The sequence below is a fragment of the Cucurbita pepo genome, chromosome 4 (assembly GCF_057944985.1).
Source record: "Cucurbita pepo subsp. pepo isolate OVF chromosome 4, ASM5794498v1, whole genome shotgun sequence".
Classification (NCBI taxonomy): domain Eukaryota; kingdom Viridiplantae; phylum Streptophyta; class Magnoliopsida; order Cucurbitales; family Cucurbitaceae; genus Cucurbita; species Cucurbita pepo.
In genome coordinates this window covers 5933495-5952951 of record NC_141801.1, presented here as the reverse complement: position 1 = coordinate 5952951, position 19457 = coordinate 5933495, and the positions used below count along the sequence as shown (strand labels likewise).

The 19457-nt window shown below is 44.9% G+C and overlaps 1 protein-coding gene and 1 pseudogene across 1 annotated transcript; both read left to right on the top strand.

Annotated features, from left to right (window-relative positions):
- Positions 1–616: 616 nt before the first annotated feature.
- LOC147792964 (uncharacterized) lies at positions 617–3766 on the top strand. The gene has a single exon (XM_087123142.1). It carries the CDS (start codon positions 617–619, stop codon positions 3764–3766), a length of 3150 nt encoding a protein of 1049 aa, XP_086979268.1.
- A 3785-nt stretch (positions 3767–7551) lies between these two features.
- Positions 7552–11501, top strand: LOC147792963 (uncharacterized; annotated as a pseudogene).
- The last annotated feature ends 7956 nt before the right edge of the window (positions 11502–19457 follow it).

Here is a 19457-nt window from a genome sequence, read left to right as displayed (position 1 = left end):
GGATGAGTGAACTCTACCCGCGCTGGATGGGATTGGATTCAATCCACCCTTAGGCCTTGGAGGAGCATATATTGAGATAGGATTGGAATGCCCCGCCGGGATGTCACGGTCATGCCTGTCCAGGGTTTGTTGCCCATGGCCGCATGCCCATGACAAGCCAAACCCTTGTCATGTCTTTTCATTCTAGTGTTTTTCCTTTTGTAATTCTAGAGCGTATGACACCTCAAGAAAATCATGTCTAGGCCTGCCAGAACTAAAATGGCCCAGAATGTACTATAGGGGGATATGACTAGTCGTCAACTTCTCCCTACCCAAGGTTATATATGCTAAGCCGTTGTTATCTTTCTTTTGCTTGCTTATATAACGTCTCTTTCTAAAAATCTCTCTTTCCAAAATCTCTCTCTCCTCGTTTTCTAAAACCTTCTTTTAAAAACCGAGGCTAGAGGCTCGACCGTACGTCGCTTGGCCGTAGGCGACGCAAGAACAAATTGGCTTAACTCACTTGTCGCTGGAAAGTGAGTGCCGCACAATCGCTAGTCCGCTGCCTTCGAAAGTGCGATTGTGTCAAGTGGTATCAGAGCTTTGTTAGCTCCGTAACGTCATACAGACTGAGATCATGTCGACGACAAAGTCGACACCCAAAGCACAAGCCGACCGGCTTACGCTAATAGAGGAGGAAATGCTGTTCCTCAAAGAAGTCCCTGACACCCTCCGTTTCCTGGAAACGCGGGTGACCAAACTGAGTGAGAAAGTCGTCCAAGTCGATGCAATGGGCAACCGCCTGGACGGGTTGCCAATCGCAGAACTGTTGTTTCGAGTGACCTCGCTCAAAGAAAGAGTTGCTCCTACGAGCAGCCCAAAACCGTCTGATAGTCCGGATAGCTCTGTCGCACACAAAGAGGGACGTGGCGAAGAGTTCGACGTACTACAAAACACAATGATGAGTTTGTTCAATGGATTGGCTGATGAATTCAGAACAACAGTCGACGACCTCCAAGAAAGGATGGCCGCCATGAGCACTCGAATTGAAGTTACCATGAAAGCCGTGGAAGGTGTCACGGCTGGACAAACTAATGCAGGATCCAACAAACTAAGGTTCCCAGACCCTAGAGCCTTCAAAGGGAATCGGGACGCCAAAGAGTTGGAGAACTTCATCTTTGACGTCGAACAGTACTTCAAAGCCACAACGGCTTGTACCGACGACAAGAAGGTGACTGTAGCCGCTATGTATCTCGTAGACGATGCCAAACTGTGGTGGCGTACGAAGGTGCAAGACATCGAGGATGGATTGTGCACCATCGACTCATGGGAGGATCTCAAGAGAGAATTGAGGGAACAATTCCTCCCCGAAAATGCGGGACACATAGCAATGGAGAAAATAGTAGCCCTGAAACACACTGGAAACATACGGGACTACGTCAGACAATTCTCAACCCTGATGCTGGATATCAGGGGCACAGCAGAGAAGGACAAGGTGTTCTTCTTTATAAATGGCCTACAGCCGTGGGCCAAAACAAAGATACATGAGAATAGGGTCCAAACCCTAGCTGCCGCAATGGCCTGCGCCGAGAGACTCGTGGACTGTGGGAACGAAGCAGGATCCCAAAGAAGAGCGACACCAGCCCCAAACAACGGGGGCAAACCATACAGACCACCAGGCCATCGAAATGGAAGCCCCAACCGATCGAATGGATGGACGGATAGACCTCCTCAGAACAATCAAGCGGGGACATCTCGAGGGCCTTACCACCAAAAGAACCACCCGACGACGCCTTTGCAATGCATACTGTGCAAAGGGCCCCACAAGGTATCCTACTGTCCTCATTGGGCCTCTCTCACTGCACTCCAAGTGTCCATTCAAGAGAGCAATGAAGCAAGGGTCGAGACTTTGCTAGACAAGAAGGAAGATCACGACAACCCCCGAATGGGCGCACTCAAATTCTTGTCAGCCCTCCAACGGAAAGTCGAACCGAGGGAGATAATAGAGAAAGGGCTCATGTTTGTAGATGCCACAATAAACTCTCGACTGAGCAAGAGCACTCTGATAGACTCTGGAGCAACCCACAACTTCATTGCTGATCAAGAAGCCAGAAGATTGGGACTCACCATAGGAAAGGACCCGGGCAAAATGAAAGCTGTCAACTCCGAGGCCTTGCCTATTGTGGGAGTTTCCAAAGGAGTCCCCTTCAAAATAGGGGATTGGACTGGAGAACTAGACCTTGTCGTGGTTCGCATGGACGACTTCGACGTGGTACTTGGGATGGAGTTCCTCCTAGAACACAAGGTCATCCCAATGCCATTGGCAAAATGCTTGGTGATCACCGACCGTAACCCCACAGTAATACCTGCAAGCATCAAGCAACCAGGTAATCTTCGAATGATCTCGGCCATGCAGCTAAAAAGGGGACTCGCACGAGAGGAACCTACATTCATGGCCATACCACTGATAGAAGAGGCAACCACCGAAGAGACTGTCCCAGAGGAAATCAAGGAAGTACTAGACAGCTATACCGACATCATGCCAGAGAGTCTACCACAAACACTACCACCTCGTCGAGGCATTGACCACGAAATCGAACTCCTCCCCGGGGTTAAGCCGCTAGCAAAGAACGCATACCGGATGGCTCCGCCCGAGCTAGCCGAATTGAGGAAACAACTAGACGAGTTGCTGAAGGCGGGATTCATTCTCCCGGCAAAGGCCCCTTATGGAGCCCCCGTACTATTCCAGAAGAAGAAGGATGGGACGTTGCGTCTGTGCATAGACTATAGAGCCTTAAACAAGGTGACAGTACGCAACAAATATCCTCTACCGATAATATCCGATTTGTTCGACCAACTTCACGGGGCCAAGTACTTCACGAAGTTGGACTTACGATCAGGATATTATCAAGTACGTATTGCCGAAGGGGACGAACCCAAGACGACGTGCGTAACAAGATATGGGGCCTTCGAATTCCTAGTAATGCCCTTTGGCTTGACAAACGCCCCAGCTACGTTCTGCACGTTGATGAACCAGGTTTTCTACGAATACCTGGATCAGTTCGTCATAGTATACCTCGACGACATTGTTGTTTACAGCACAACCCTCGAGGAACACAAAGTGCACTTGAAGTTAGTGTTTGACAAGCTCCGGCAGAACCAGCTGTATGTGAAGAAGGAGAAATGTGCATTCGCACAAACATGCATCAACTTCCTTGGACATGTCGTCAGATGTGGACAAATCAGTATGGATAGCGACAAGATAAAAGCTATCCAAGAATGGAAGGTTCCTACTTCCGTATCTGAGTTGAGGTCCTTCTTAGGACTAGCCAACTACTATAGGCGGTTCGTCGAAGGGTTTTCACGACGAGCCGCCCCATTGACAGAGTTGTTGAAGAAAGACCACCCTTGGTCGTGGTCGAATGATTGTCAAATGGCCTTTGAAAATCTGAAAACAACCATGACGAGGGGTCCTGTCCTCGGGTTGGTTGACGTCACAAAGCCATTTGAAGTAGAAACTGATGCTTCCGACTTTCCTCTCGGTGGGGTCCTTATTCAAGAAGGCCACCCCATCGCTTACGAAAGTCGAAAGCTCAACGATGCCGAACGAAGATACACTGTCTCCGAGAAGGAAATGCTGGCTGTAGTCCATTGCCTTCGAGTCTGGAGACAGTATCTCCTAGGATCGCAATTCGTGGTGAAGACGGATAACAGCGCCACTTGCCACTTCTTTGATCAACCAAAATTAACAGCAAAACAAGCCCGGTGGCAGGAGTCGTTGGCTTAATTCGACTTCAAGTTCGAACACAAAGCGGGAAAGAGTAATCAAGCAGCCGACGTGCTGAGTCGGAAGGGCGAACATGCGGCCCTGTGCATGTTAGCCCATATTCATTCAAGTAAGATCGATGGATCGATGCGCGACATCATCAAGGAACATTTACACAAAGACCCATCGGCCAAAGCTGTTGTTGAACTAGATAAGGCTGGAAAGACACGGCAGTTTTGGGTTGAGGGGGACCTCCTGATAACCAAAGGAAACAGATTGTACGTCCCAAGAACGGGGGAACTGAGGAAGAAGCTTATTCAGGAATGTCATGATACCTTATGGGCCGGACACCCGGGGTGGCAAAGAACATACGCCCTAATAAAGAAGGGGTACTTCTGGCCAAACATGCGAGACGACATCATGCAATACACCAAGACGTGCCTCATCTGCCAACAGGATAAGGTCGAGAAAGCCAAAGTCTCTGGACTCTTGGAACCTCTACCTGTACCAACAAGACCCTGGGAAAGTGTATCTCTGGACTTCATAACACACCTCCCAAAAGTCGGGGAATATGACGCCATCTTGGTTATTGTGGACCGGTTCTCAAAATATGTGACGTTCATCCCACCTCCCAAATTATGCTCAGCGGAACTCACAGCCCAACTGTTTTTCAAACACGTTATAAAGTTATGGGTCATTCCGTCGAGCATCATCAGTGATAGGGATGGCAGATTCATTGGGACATTCTGGACTGAGTTATTCGCTTTCTTGGGAACAACCTTAAACATCTCCTCGAGTTATCACCCTCAAACCGATGGACAGACAGAATGGTTCAACTGCTTGTTCGAAGAATATTTACGCCACTTCGTCGACGCTCGCCAAAAGAACTGGATACAATTGTTAGATGTCGCCCAATTCTGCTTCAATTGTCAAACAAGCTCGTCTACAGGGAAGAGTCCCTTCGAAATTGTAAGTGGACGACAACCGGCCTTACCCCACATTATTGATCATCCTTATGCAGGAAAAAACCCTCAAGCTCACAACTTTACAAAAGAATGGAAGCAGACGACAGATATAGCCCGGGCATATTTAGAGAAGGCTTCCAAGCATATGAAGAAGTGGGCGGACAAGAAGCGTCGCCCCCTTCATTTCCGTGCAGGAGATCAAGTCCTTATCAAGCTGAGACCAGAACAGATCAGATTTCGTAGCCGAAAAGACCAGAGACTAGTTCGTAAATAAGAAGGCCCGGTTGAAGTCCTTAAAAAGATTGGGGCTACCTCCTACCGAGTTGCACTACCCGCATGGATGAAAATCCACCCCGTCATTCATGTGAGCAACTTGAAGCCCTATCACCCTGATCCAGACGACGACCATCAAAATGCAACCACAAGACCGAACATCGATCTGAAACAAAAAGAAACAAAGGAAGTGGAAGAGATCCTAGCCGACAGGGTTAGGAAGATAGGAAGACCTGTACGGACGATTCGTGAATTCCTTGTCAAATGGAAGAATCTCCCTACAGAGGAAACAAGCTGGGAACGCGCCGAAGATCTGAACTCCGCCGCCACCCACATCGCAAGGTATGAAAGTAGTCGGTTGACAGGGACGTCAACCAATTAGGTGGGGGAGGATGTCACGGTCATGCCTGTCCAGGGTTTGTTGCCCATGGCCGCATGCCCATGACAAGCCAAACCCTTGTCATGTCTTTTCATTCTAGTGTTTTTTCTTTTGTAATTCTAGAGCGTATGACACCTCAAGAAAATCATGTCTAGGCCTGCCAGAACTAAAATGGCCCAGAATGTACTATAGAGGGATATGACTAGTCGTCAACTTCTCCCTACCCAAGGTTATATATGCTAAGCCGTTGTTATCTTTCTTTTGCTTGCTTATATAACGTCTCTTTCTAAAAATCTCTCTTTCCAAAATCTCTCTCTCCTCGTTTTCTAAAACCTTCTTTTAAAAACCGAGGCTAGAGGCTCGACCGTACGTCGCTTGGCCGTAGGCGACGCAAGAACAAATTGGCTTAACTCACTTGTCGCTGGAAAGTGAGTGCCGCACAATCGCTAGTCCGCTGCCTTCGAAAGTGCGATTGTGTCACCGGGTTGCATTAGGAGAATAAATAGGTAGGCCAGCGGCACATCATCAGGAATGGATGAAATCAACGGATTCCCCCTCCTGGCTGGGTGAGTGGAAGACATTGAGAAGGGCTTCACATCCCTTGCAAGGCTTTGAGGTTGATTGAAAGTAGCGCTCCTAGGATTCCTGGAAAAACAGAAGGCCTTGAGGCGGAGGATTGTACTTGGAAATGAAAGCTCTGTCCCCCTCACACTCTACTCTATTTAGAATTAGGGGCTTGCCTCCTCTTTCTTTCTTTCTTTCTCTACCGCCTGTGTCTATCTCCTATCAAGTATGCTCCCTGCCACGCTACTCTCACAGGAACTGTAACTGTGTGACTAACAACAATACCAGTTCGTGCATTAGTGGTTCAAGTGCAGTGCCCAGAAACGGTTCAAAGATCTATGGCGACATCAATTTCCCAAGAGATCTATGGGAGGGAAGTATATTCCAAATAATCATCAAATCAGTTAAGTGGCATTAGTTTCATAACCTAAAGCACCGGTCTTCTTATCAACAACAGAAGCAATCCTATGAGAGTTTCTTGGGTTCTCATCTATAATTGACTTGGTTGGGTATGTATACTTAGGATTCTCTCTGGAGACATGGCTCTCGTATGTCCACAGCGTTACAACTCTCATTTTGCTTCGCATCAAAGAACTGGTATTATGCATTCATCTTTCAAGCTTCTCAATGGGTTTTGATTAACATTTACATTGGGGCTACCCATCATATGATGAGCAATCTGGCAGCATTTGTCTCATCCTCGCCGTACCAAGGCAAAAGTGTCGTCTTCACCGGTGACCCCACTCTCTATTTCAGACATTGGTAGATCTCTTTCTTTATCATTTCGTTCTGGCAATGTTCTTCATCTCAATGATGCTATGTTGGTTCCGTCAGTCAGTCTCTCAAAAAATAGGATCGGTTGGACAACTTTGTGATGATCGCCAAAGCTATCCCATCTTGACTCCGACTTCCTTTGTGTAAGGATCTACACACGCATAATGTCATAGCTCTAGGGTGCCCAACCCATATATATATGCTTTATACCTGCATGCATCATTCTCCTCTTCTTTCTTTGTGGCTTCTGAATAACAAGGAGCTTCCTGATCTTTGGCAACTAAGGGCAACTATAGGTCTGATTGTTGGTTGTTAGGTCTTCGACTACATTGAAGAAACTATCACGCTTGAAATTGCTTCCTCCTGCATTTGCTAGTTCTTCATTCTCTTCTTGGTTTAGCAGCCAGCTGGCCAACCACGTGCAAGACCTACGAATTCCAATCTTCTTCTTGTTTCAATTCCCTCTACCCTTTTGCATTCTGATGTATGGGCCCCCCCGTGCCTTCTCTCTCTGGTTATCGCATTCCTTTCCTTTCTTAGAACTAATTCATAGGGGTTGTTAGTTTGAAGCTCGTTTATGGATGATGGATGTATTTCGTTATAAAAAAAGAATGAATTAAGCACAAACCTTACTATTACTAGATAGGGGTCAGTGCTTTTCGGCTTTTTTTGTTAAAGCTAAGGTTGCAAATGGATTCTTTTGTCATCGGATTCCAGTTTTGGACTAAGATGGGGGAGTCTCATCAGCTTTCTCTCAGTTTCCAGCCACTCATGGAATTGATTATTAGTTCTCCTGCCCATATACCTATAAAATGGGGTTCCAGAAAGGAAAGGAAGCATAGACACATATCATGGATACGTCTCTTGCTCTGATCTTTGACAGCCGTGTCCCCCCCTATCTAGTAAGGTAAGTGGCCCTATGTTAGTTGTGGGCCTTTTCTTTTCCATCCTTTTCCACCTGATTATGCTTTCTCATCAACCGCCTTCCTCTGTGCTTGGCAATATTACTCGAGATTTGTGTCTGTTTGGATCGCCACCTGATTATGAAAGTCTTATACTGATTTTTGATGCTATACTCATATACCTGCCCAGGTACGTCAGATGCACCTCGTGCAGCAAACTTCTGTTTCTTAAAGGGGCATGCTTGGGCTCAGAAAGGCTTTGTTTTGATCCTTCTTCTCGTTCTCGCCGTCCCTCTTTCTTACCTTCCATGAGCACGAGTTCTGCTATTCCCCCTGATTTTATGCCTATTGGATCAGCATCTTCTGGATCTTCTTCACCAGTGGGTTTTCCTGCGCCTCCCGTGCATGGAGTCAGAGTCCAAAGGGTCGCAGCCCTCTATTGAGCAGCCAGCACTTGCACCTCGCTCTTCTAATAATCTATAATCAATTAAGCCAGCATCTTTCTCATCTTCTAGTAACGACCAGTTGCCTACGGATTCCCCTTCATCCTCTATCGCAGCGGAGCCATCTCCATCTCTCTGCTTGAATGGGTTTCCCAGACCAGCAAAGAAAAAGTTCTTTCCCTAAATCAAGCCTGGGACATGAAACAATGTGACTGACCCCAATGTTATGCCCTTTATCTATCCCCCAAAAAAGGCCCGGATCCCCTATTTCTTTTTTGATAGGAAAATCAGCCCGCCCCGAGTCAAAATCAGTGTCCCAGAAGGCTATGTAAATTAGGGTCTTTAAGCCCTCACCCAGCACCTATGAGTTCAATCAACATACCTTGAAAAAAGAAAGCATTTTGAAGCCATATAGCCATTTCAGCCTGACTCCCCATTTTCTCTTAAATCAAGCTATGAAAAAACGGGAGTAATGTGTAATTAATTACTCTATTCCTATGAGCTGTTTAGTTATCCCTTATCATTCCTGGTATTCCATTCCTCCTCTCTATGAGATGTGGGATCGACCCCGCTCTTTCTACATCCTTTTGTATGTTAAGGCATGCCTATCTATCTTTTATCCAGCCTTTGCTCCACTATCAACTACCGGAATGGTTATTTTGCCTGTACCGCTTTCCTCTCCCGCGGCAAGAGCTCGTTCGCCAAGTCTGAACTCCCACTTTCTCGTCTATGACGGCTCTCTTCGATGCTAGCAACCGCGTTTGACCCTTTTCTGCGCTTCTTTCAATTTCCTTACATTCTCTCTTCAAGAGAGACTTGACCTTTACTTAGAGAGGGGCTGCGGTACCACACTCTTCCGTGCTCGTAGGTTGACTTCCCTATGCATCTCGACTAAGGTCTCACAAACGTGCACTTCCCTTATGCATCCAGCCGCTTCACTAACTAATGTGAATAGGTTATAAGGGTGGGTTGGTTATATACTCTTCTGCGCGTTCCTTCTTCGAACCTTTTGGTATGTATTGCCCCCTATAGATCAGATCCACCGGACGAGAAACTCTATTAATTCTGCACTGCAGCTGAGTCGTCGGACTTATCCACCAAGGGATTCCTTTCATTTCTTTGGATTGCGTTGGAGGAAATCTACCAAAGCTAGGCAGATAGATGGACTCCTTCCCCGCTGCTAAGGGAGAGCAAGAAAATCAGGAAGAAAAATGTAATCAGCGCCCCCCTTTCTTTTTGTTAGGCTATAGAGCCTGATACTTATTTATAGCTTGGTCAACGGTTATATTCGGTAAAGCTATATTTAGTAAAGCTATATATAGTAAAGCTATATATGGTAAAGCTATATCTGATAAAGCTATATATGGTAAATAGCTATATATAGTAGATGGCTAAATCTGGTAAAGCTATATATAGTAAACTATACCATATATATCTGGTCCGGTAGAGCTTTGAAAATGTACTTTTCTATTCTCTGTACTCTCTCTTGTTGTACATACCTGAAGTCATCAATACAAAATTCTTTTAGCTAGAGTTCTCCTTGCAACTTTCTCTACCTCATTCTTTGTGTTCATCTAGATCGAGCGTGTGCGTTGTTGTGCGATCCTAACAACTGGTATAAGAGCTAACGACTGATATCGATCCTAACACTTTTGGGTATGTAGGTACTAAGAGTCCTCTCACTACCAACCAGCGGACATCATCTTGCTGGGTCTTGGCCGGTATCAACAACAAGAAAACAAGCAAATGGAAACAGCAACTAACTATGGCTCTTGGCCCAAACTGTTGGCTTTTTGGCCCTTCATCTCACTTTAATTAATTTCAATCAATTAATTGATGTTTTGATGATAACAAACCTACTTTTTAATTATTAACCATTTTCAGTATTTTGAACTGTCCACAGTATAAGGTCGGGAATAACAATTTCAACGACTTTTCAATTACTCAAATCAGAGCTAAAACGAAGAAATTACAGTCGAGACAACATACCCGACGTGATGATGTGGCAGCAAAATCAAACTGATGGACAAATCAAAATATATCAAAGTATGACATTTATGATTTTGGGAGAGTAACAAATGGTGGAGTTTTTCTTATTATTATATTTTTAAATAAAGTTATTTTTACAAAATATAAATTTGAACCTAACCGTTACTCACATCGATTTTTATTATTACTATATTATATTATTATATTATTATATTTTAAAATTTTGGTAGTTACTCACATAGTTTTTATTATTATTATATTATTATATTTATAATAAATTTTTAATTTCATTTGACCGTTACTCACATAACTTTTTATTATTATTATATTATATTACTATTATATTAAAATTTTGAAATAAATGAATTTAGAAAATTTTCTTATTTATTTACTTTTAATCTCCACCTTCCATTATTCCTAACACAATCCAATGGTCAATATTCAATCCTATATTTTGCCACTTTTCTCCTCTGTATAAACTCATCTTTCCCCCATTTTAAAATACACAACTTACATACATTCTCCAATCCTCATTTGTTCAAAGTCTCCATTGTTTGTTGCTCACTCCAAGCTTACAAGTTTATTTCTTTTCATCTTATTTTTGAGAGGGATTATTATTGTATTGTGAGGAAATAGTTGTGAGTATCCCAAATTGTAAATCTACTCTTTGAGAGAGTTGTGGTGTGTTATTATCAAACTCAAATACTTGTATCGGTTTGATCCTGCGCCGTGGAAAGGATTGAGTTTGCTCTTGAACTCGTAAAAAGAGCGGTGTAGCGGTTTGGCTCAGATCCGTGGAAAGAGTCGAGAAAGTTCTTTATTCAAATTCCCAAGAGGCGCTTGGGGAGTGGAGTAGGTCGAGTTTGACTGAACCACTATAAAACTACGGTGTCATTTTCTCTAACTCTTTTCTATTTAATTTCAAAATTATTATTGTGATTTATTGCATGTTCTACTTGATTATTGTTTTGACTTGAATTACTTTGTTATAGTAATTATCATCTTCTACTTATTTGTAAAAAGTTTCATCATTAGAAAAATTAATCACGTTTAAACACTTTTATCGTTAAAACCCTATTCACCCCCCCCCCTCTAGGGTTGCCATACCAATCCAACACAAACAACGTCCTAGGCGTAGGGTAGATGGGAGAGGGAACGCCTAGACGACGTTTTTCTTCCTGGGTAGCTGTAAGTAGATCGAGAGGTCCTTCTGCCCCTTGTCCCCGAATAAGGGTCATATGTTCTCATAAAAGGTTGCTCCAATCTGACCTAGCTGGCGAGCGATCCCAGTTCGCAGCAGAGAACAAGACAGGAAGCGAGCGTACCTTTGTTCGCTTCTTCTCCACCAAGCACGGAAGTTTAAGGATAACTGTAGGTCGGTGGCTACCTAAGGAAACTCTGATTCGATCCGCCCCCCGGCTGGGAGGCATCTACCTCATCCCGATCACAAGGAGAGGTTCACCATGATGAGGGTACTTCTTTTTTGTTCCCTTCCGGAAAGAATGAAATGCATAGGGGACCATCCTTTTGTTGTGGCATGCTCCTGAGATTGACGGATTCGCAGGGGGCCTCAGGCCCTACTTAGTTAACTGACAATGACAAAGGCTTACGACGAAACTAAGTAGGACCTTTTGAATTGAATCTGAAGTAGTCTATCAGTGGTAGGAAGCAGCTTTGCTCCTTTTCAGTAGGGGAGCGAAAGGTTAGACCTTAGAAAGTCAACGAACAGCGGTTCTTCTATGTAGGTATGGCGTTCCCCCTTGACTCTCCTAACAGCTAAGTGACTTTGTAACCTTTGCGTAGCGTAGTAGAATGAAGGCTACGCACCGACGCTCTCTTATCTATTAGCCTAAGCGTCTTCGCTAACTCGCTCTATACTATACAATAACAATACAATTAGTAGGGTATAGTAGGCTAACTCTGCCGCTGACTTCTATTAATCTAATGTAGGGCTAAGTAGCGCCTTTTCCTTTAGGTCCTTAGTAGCGTTGACAAAGAAGAAGGGTGAAAAGACAGTGAATCTTTTCCTCTTGATCTGAGGTACGAAGAGAACTCTTTTTTATGACTTCCACTTATCGATCCCGGCCCGGAAAAGTGACCGACCAGGACCCTATTGATGAATGAAAGAAAGGGTTTATGAGCCCTAGCCCTGTAAGCCCACACCTGTGTAGAGTAGATCGTTCAACACCTGCGGCACAAACCCATTTTTGACCTATTAGTCCTAGTATCATAGGCGACCGAACGGCCACCCCCTAATTACTAGACCAACCCACGATAATAATTCCATAAACACCTAGCGAAAATATGGCAAACAAATAAAGTAGCCCTATGTTCGGATCTGACAATACCATCCCATAATCAAAAGGTACAACGGCCGAGCGACCAGACTTAACATAAATGTAGCCACTGGAGCCATTCTAAAAAGGGAGAAATTTGCACTACTTGGTGAAAGAGGTTCTTTTATCATCAATTTCAAACCATCTGCTAGAGGTTGTAACAATCCGAACGATCCCACTACATCAGGACCCTTTCGACGTTGCACAAAAGCCATTACTTTACGTTCAGCTAGCACTAAAAAGGCTACTCCTAGTAGAAGTGGTAGAATTATTCCAAGTATTTCAGCTGGAACTGCTATGTACGTTTTCGATTTTCTATTCACTGACGATCTGGCCTGGTCGACCCGATCATGATATTTCACTGACAATCTGGCCTGGGCGACCCAATCATGATATTAATGGATCGGACCTTTTCTCGAAAAATACCGGATCCCGAGAAGAGTTGAAGATGGTGCAAGATCGAATCCTCTTACCTTACTTCGAATAGAAGCCCGCCTCACTTGTGCTTTCTTTACTGCATAAGGGCATAAACGAAGTCAACGGATTTCCTTCTAACTAGCGGCTGAGAGTAAGCAAGCTACCTTCATTCAACAGATTTGTGGTTGAGTCAATAAGATGCTCTGGGTCGGGAATCTTTTCTCTTCTCTTTTGCATTTCCGCTACCTGCGTTCTTTTTTGTGTCCATCTGTATCGCAAAGCTGGTCGACACCTGCTGTAATGGTTGAAAATGGCCAACCAAGACCCCCTAATAAAGCTTCGATAAAGCAAACGATTCGTTCCGACAACTTCGGACCAGATTCACCCGTTTTAATTAGCCTTACAAAATCGATCGGGCGGGCTGGTTGGGAAGGGGTTCTTAGTGGAGAAAAGAATCGCTGAGAGATAGATTCGACTATTTGGTCAGGACGAATGAGTGGCTGTGCAGCATGCTCCGGAGGAGATTGACCCTGAGAGTCAGTCCAGTCAGAAAGGGGAGGCCCGCTGTCTAGACTGCATTTCAGGAGTTTGAACACCATCCCATTTCAACCAAAAAGACAACCCTGTCAAAGGTATCTAACCTTCCTTCCTTCCTCATTTGGAACCCAGTTCTTCCGACCATTTTAGAAAAGCGCATACTTGCTCCTCAAAAAAGAACCTCTCCTGTCAGGGAGCCCATTAGATATTTACCTAAACCAGTAGGTCCTTGAGCAGATCCCACCTTAGCCCCTAGACGAGTAAATGCTTGAGCTTAAGTGAGAAGGGCCTCCTCCCCCCACTGGGATTTTGCCTCTATCGTGTTTACCGGGGGGGACCCTCAATCCGGAAGGTATGCCACGGCTACTATCGAGATATACATGGCCGCCTCCCTTGAAAGCTCCTGGTGCTGCGACTATCACCGGTAAGTCGGATCAACATCGGGATTAGAATCCACTGCAAAAGAAACTAAGTCAAACGCCTATTTGCTCTGGATCTACTGGCCCGGACGCTTGCTTGAATCTATTCCACCGCAAACAACGGAATATACTACTGCTGACTGGATCTTCCTTCCGCTCTCTTGTTATTCTTCTCACCTCTCACTGCCTCAGCTACTGGGACTGGAACTGATTCCGCATCTGGCACTCCCCATTTCTATGGAGATTTATAGGGCGAGTGTCTAAAGCCCGGGTTATCTCTCATCGAAGAGAAGAATTCCTATTCTTCTTGTTTCGAAGAAACCTAAGCGATTCCTTCTCAACCTGGGCGATGCTACCCCGAGAAGTGCTCCTCTTGATCAATTCCATTCTAATCTTTTACAGAAGAGAAAGTCAATGAGGAATTGAGAATCAATAGAAAAAGAAGAGAACGAAAGGAGAAGAAGAAAGAAGAGAATTTCTTGAACGAGGTAAAGTAAAGCAGCTCTCAAGGAATTGACTGAATTTGCGCCTTACCCTTTCTTCATTTCCAAATCTCAAGTCAAGGAGGAAATAGAAAAAGAAGAAAGAAGAGAACGAAAGGAGAATCAATATCAAAAGAATTGGAAGGCGAATCGGAATTGAGAATAAATAGGAAAAGGGTGTCGGTTTCGGTGAAGGTGAAGGTTGAACTATCTCTTTGATTTACTCTTCTTGTCCTATATTATGTTCTATAGGCTGGCTGCACTCCCTTTGAGGTAAGAACCGTTCCTTTTGATTCAATTGCAAGAAAACAACCCAACCTCTTTTTAGAGTTTGATACGAAGACTAAGCCAAACAGTCTATTTATACAGATTCCTCCAACCAAAATGAAAAAAGAGACTATATATATGACAGAAGCATCACCATCACTCTGTCTGTAGGCTGTTGGATGCCCCCTTCATCCTGGCAACAAGATCAGATCAAGAATAGCCAACTAGGAAAGCACAGTCAGACTAGTGCCACGCCCAAAGCACCAAGACTGCTTATTCCGCTAAAACTGTAAAGAGACAAGACCTCTTATGCCGGAAAAGAAAGTCAAGTGCTAACGTGCAGCTCCCATTCCTACACCAAGAGAAAGCCTAAGAGAAGACAAGACCATGCTACCAGTCCTAGTTGGCACCGAAGCCAAGGGAAATTGAACAAGAGGAATGAAAGAAGAGCTTAGTCATATTCAATTCAATGCGGGACGACCCGCCTCCCAGATCCGCATCACGAGTGGTGTGACGACGACCAACTTGATTGAAAATCACGATTTGAATGTAATTTCCTCGGGAAAAGAGAGAACAAGCAGAACTGCTTTATCTGTTATATGAGAGGACGACTACCACTTCCGTATTACCATTGATTTAGACAATCCCCGATCCTTACTAAACTAGATAAGGGGTTAGGAGATTCTGATTAGTGTCAAATAGCCCTAGCCTCATTCACTCCCGGTGAAATAGCAGCTACGCCCCTTGGTCCCGAGCGTTTGAACGAATCCCAGTCTCTTGAGCTCTTTATGGCAGCTAGTCTAGATCGATTTCTAATAGGTTTGGCTTTCTTTGTTAAGACAGAGTAGAGATTGGAAATTCTAGAGAAAAGCAAGGTTTGTAACCCCCTAACCCAGACCAGGATGCGCCTTTCTCCCTAAGCCTAGAAGCAAGTCAAGCGGTAAGAAAACCCATATCCCTTGTGAGTGCGTCTTTTTTTTATGATCTCATTTTCTCAGATAGGACAGGTCGGTCAGGGGCAGGTGTCTTCGATATGCGATATCCGAGACTCTTTCTCAAGTGGGTATGAGATATCCGGTATGCGATGCGAGATGCGCTTTCCGAACAGGCTATATTACTTTATCTCTCTGTCCTTTCTTTCCGTCCTCCCTGGCTGGGCTCTCGCGTGTCTTGGGTCCGATCAGATCAACCAGCGACCGATTTACAAAACAAGGAGTGAAGCAAGGGGCAGGAGATTGATAGAAGAACCCGGCTGAAGCTTGACTAAAAAGGGCTTGTGTTCAACTCTGGGGGTTGGCTGGTTGGAAGGGATTGCTTTCTGCCGTCTGTTTTTCCCTTCGAGATCTTCTCTTAGCAAAGTAGGTTCAAGTCACACTTTTTGCTTGCTACAAGCTGGGCTCAGGGACTGCAGTCAGCTGCTTCCTTCCCCTGTAGTCGTCAGCTCGTTCTTGACAGATCCGATCGGGTGTTCATAATCTAGAGTAAAAGGATTCGAACCTTTGCATGCCGGTACCAAAAACCGATGCCTTACCACTTGGCTATACTCCATACGGCCTTGTTTTGGACGGTAGAACGGGGAGAGGGCGAAGACCTGAGACCCGTAGGGCGAAGAGGTGAAGACACTCGACGAGAAAAGAAAAGGGAGAGGGGCAGGAGCGAAGCTGTGAAACCTTAAGAGGAGGTGAAGGAATTGTGAGACCCGTAGGGCGAAGAGGTTCAACCGCGAGACCAAAGAAAGGGAGAGGGGGAAGGGAGAAGCAGGGTGAGACCGAAGGGAGAAGAGCCGTGCAAGAATGCGGGGATATAGCAAGTAAGCAGCAAGATTCTCTCTTGTTGGACCGACTACAACAAGCTCGCGACTCTAATAGAAAGAAAGGGTAAGCTCTACTCTCTCTGTTCTATTTGCTTGCAACAATGCTATACCTATCAAAGTTGGCGAACGCTTCTGTAACCTTAGACTCGTTACGCTATTCGACTGAACTCGTTGGCTCTGCGTCCACCGAAAGTAGGTTACCTTCGTCACCGTCAGCATTTGGTACTCTCTCGATAGCTTCTCTCGTTCACTTCAAAACTTTGGTGTAATGACCTGACCCGTAAGCACTGAAGAAAGAAAAACATAAAAAAAAGAAATGGTTGCGAGAAACGACGTTCCCTTTGTAAAGTCGACCTTTTCCTTTTCTAACTAATGTGAGTTGACATGAAATGGATCACGGAAGAAGACGTATCCGATCAATGAATGATTCAATCCCCTCCCACCCACACGGGTTCTTCGATTATATTGAAGGGGCGAAGGTCTGAGACCGACAGGCGAAGAGGCGCAGGCATGAGACCGATAGGGAGAGGGGCAGGAGCGAAGCTGTGAAACCGACAGAGGAGGTGAAGGAATTGTGAGACCCGTAGGGCGAAGAGGCGAAGACATGAAACCGAGTTGGAGAGGTAAAGGGGTCCCCCTTCTTCTTTCTATGTGAGGTGGGGCGTACGTCAGAGCGGAACCTATCTCGAACGCAGAGCGCCGGCTCCAGCCTTAGATACAGTTACCATGCTTACCGGCTCCGACCATTGCCATAGATATGGGGGGTAGGCAAAGGTAGCTTGCTTCTCTTCTCCTAGGCTACCAGCACATGTGACTCGGGAAGAAAGAAAAGGCTGCGAGCGGTTCTTCGCTTTCTTGTTCTCGCCCAGCTCTTTTTCTTTATTATTTCCTAGAAAAAAGAAGAAGCTCCTGAATCAGCACAGGGCAAAATCAGCTGCAGGAGAACTGTACTAACCTGCCGACGGTGACTTTCTCAGGGCTCCGTAGGAGAAGAAAGAAGGTCCGGGGCAAATTGATAATGAAGCGAAGGTCCCCCTTACTCCCTATTCTCTCTTAAAGCTTTAGAAAGCTCTAACTAAGATAAAGGGTTGGTTAAGAAAGAACTATTTACTGTAAACCATAGCAGTGATAGTCACTCAATGGAAATGTTCGCCTTTGGAATGAAGATGGATGAGCACTTGAACCTGGAACTGATGAAATTCGGGGGAAAGATGGAACCGGTCACTATACTGGGGGAGCGAGACATGACCGCGACTGAAGATTCAAGTACCGTTGAAAAGACCAAAGGAACGGGGGGAATGACTACCTGTAATAAAGCACAGGCTAATAGACCAGAAGAAGCAAGGCTTAGATTACCAGATCCTGGACACAATCTAGCCCCTTGCCTCGCCTTTTCTAGCCTCTCTCTCCTTCTTGCTTGCTTACCTCGCTCTTGTCTTAGTGACTCTTCTTCCTCTTTTCTAGGGTTTCTTCTGGTTAAAACGATTTATTTTGCATTTGCCAATGAATTGGATCCGCCCCGATTTGATCAATAATGGGATTCTTGGCTAGAAGAAAGGTTCTGTGACATGGACGCCAACTAACTCGTTGTCCCACCTAACAGATGATGAGATTCTCGATCGATTTGAGAGAATTTGTAAAAGTCTTTCTCACTATTCATTCTATTCGAGATAGGGTGGAGCTTTCGATCAAGATGTTCTCGCCTCCCCGGGCTCTCGCTCGAATCGGAACCTTTATGCGTTGGTAGGCTTTCAACTCAATCTAATAGCCTACTGGGCGACAATCAAAGAGAAAGTTGTCGCATGGGCTCATCAGATGATGCAGAACAGATTTCATAACCACCATCCAGCACCAATTACATTCCACATCCCACTTCAAACTTGTCTGTCGATTCCTCGGGGGGACTATTCTATTTAGTTAGAGAAAGGCATTCCAGCTTCAAAGGCAGGTGAGCCGGGTCAGGAAGGAGACTGCTGGGATTGGATCGGATCCATCCTACTCGAAGCACTCCACCACGAATAAGAGTCAGAAGATTGGATAGGCAGTCGAGATAGTCACTCCTATCTGTAGGGCGGGCTTTCAAGACAGAGATGCACTACTTCATCTGGAAAGAGCTTTACCTCGTGGAGAAAGAGAAGAACACCTGATTTAAAGTAAAGGCCTTCCCGACGAGACTCTACTACTGGGTCTTATTCCATCTCAAACTCGGATTAGGAAGAGTGCCCTTGAACTACAGATCCATCATAATACACAATACAAAAAAAAGAAAGAGATTCTCGACGAGAAAGAAAAAAAGGGGGGAGGAGAAGAGGAGATTCAGGATAGTCACTCCACTCCATATCTCGGGAACACAGATTCTTCTTTCATTTGCAATTCCTTTCTTGAGTGCGTCTTTGATGATCTCTTTTCTCAGATAGGACAGGGCAAGGGCAGGGAGAAGGGCTTCTTCCGCTTTACAACCGGAATAAGGAACCTTAGAATGAACCAACCCCACCTGTTGTCGATCAAAAAATGGGATTGAAGAGGTTCATGAGTAAGTAGGGAGAGGAGAAAGATCAGAGAAAGAATAAAACACCTATGTTACCTTGTTCAAGAATAGTGAAACCCGAGTGAAATGAACGACAAAATAGGGAGAGGATAGAATTTGATAATTATTGGTCCGTTAGAGTGAAATCAGTCTATCGAATGAATAAGGAAAGGAGTTTCGTCTTTGACAAGGGAGAGGAGTCCACTGTTCTCGAATAGTGAAAGAATAACTCACAATCATGGAATTGACCTCGTGTTTGAAGGGAGAGGTTCATGAGTTTACACAGTGAAAGAAGGAGAGAATATCCGAGTGAAGGAGGGAGAGTCAAAGAGTGAAAGAAGGTGAGTTCAGTAGTGATTTTGTTTACAGTTAAAGAAAAGAGAAGAGACCGTAAAATACCCTTGTTTACTAGGGGAAGGAGTAGTGTTTGAATAAATAAATAGGTTCAGGTTCCGTAATTCAGGAGTGAAGGAGAAAGAATCTTTGTTACAGGCAGGAGAGAGTAAAAGAGTTCCATTAGGTTCAGTAGCTCAGATCATAGAGTCAAAGGGGTAGGTTCATGAGCTTCTCTTTCTTTCCTTTCTCTTTTTCTTTTACCGACTGTAATGTAAAGAAAGGTTCTTCT

Excerpts from the sequence above, each read along its gene's own strand:
- LOC147792964 (XM_087123142.1), top strand. The coding sequence starts at position 617 with ATGTCGACGACAAAGTCGACACCCAAAGCACAAGCCGACCGGCTTACG.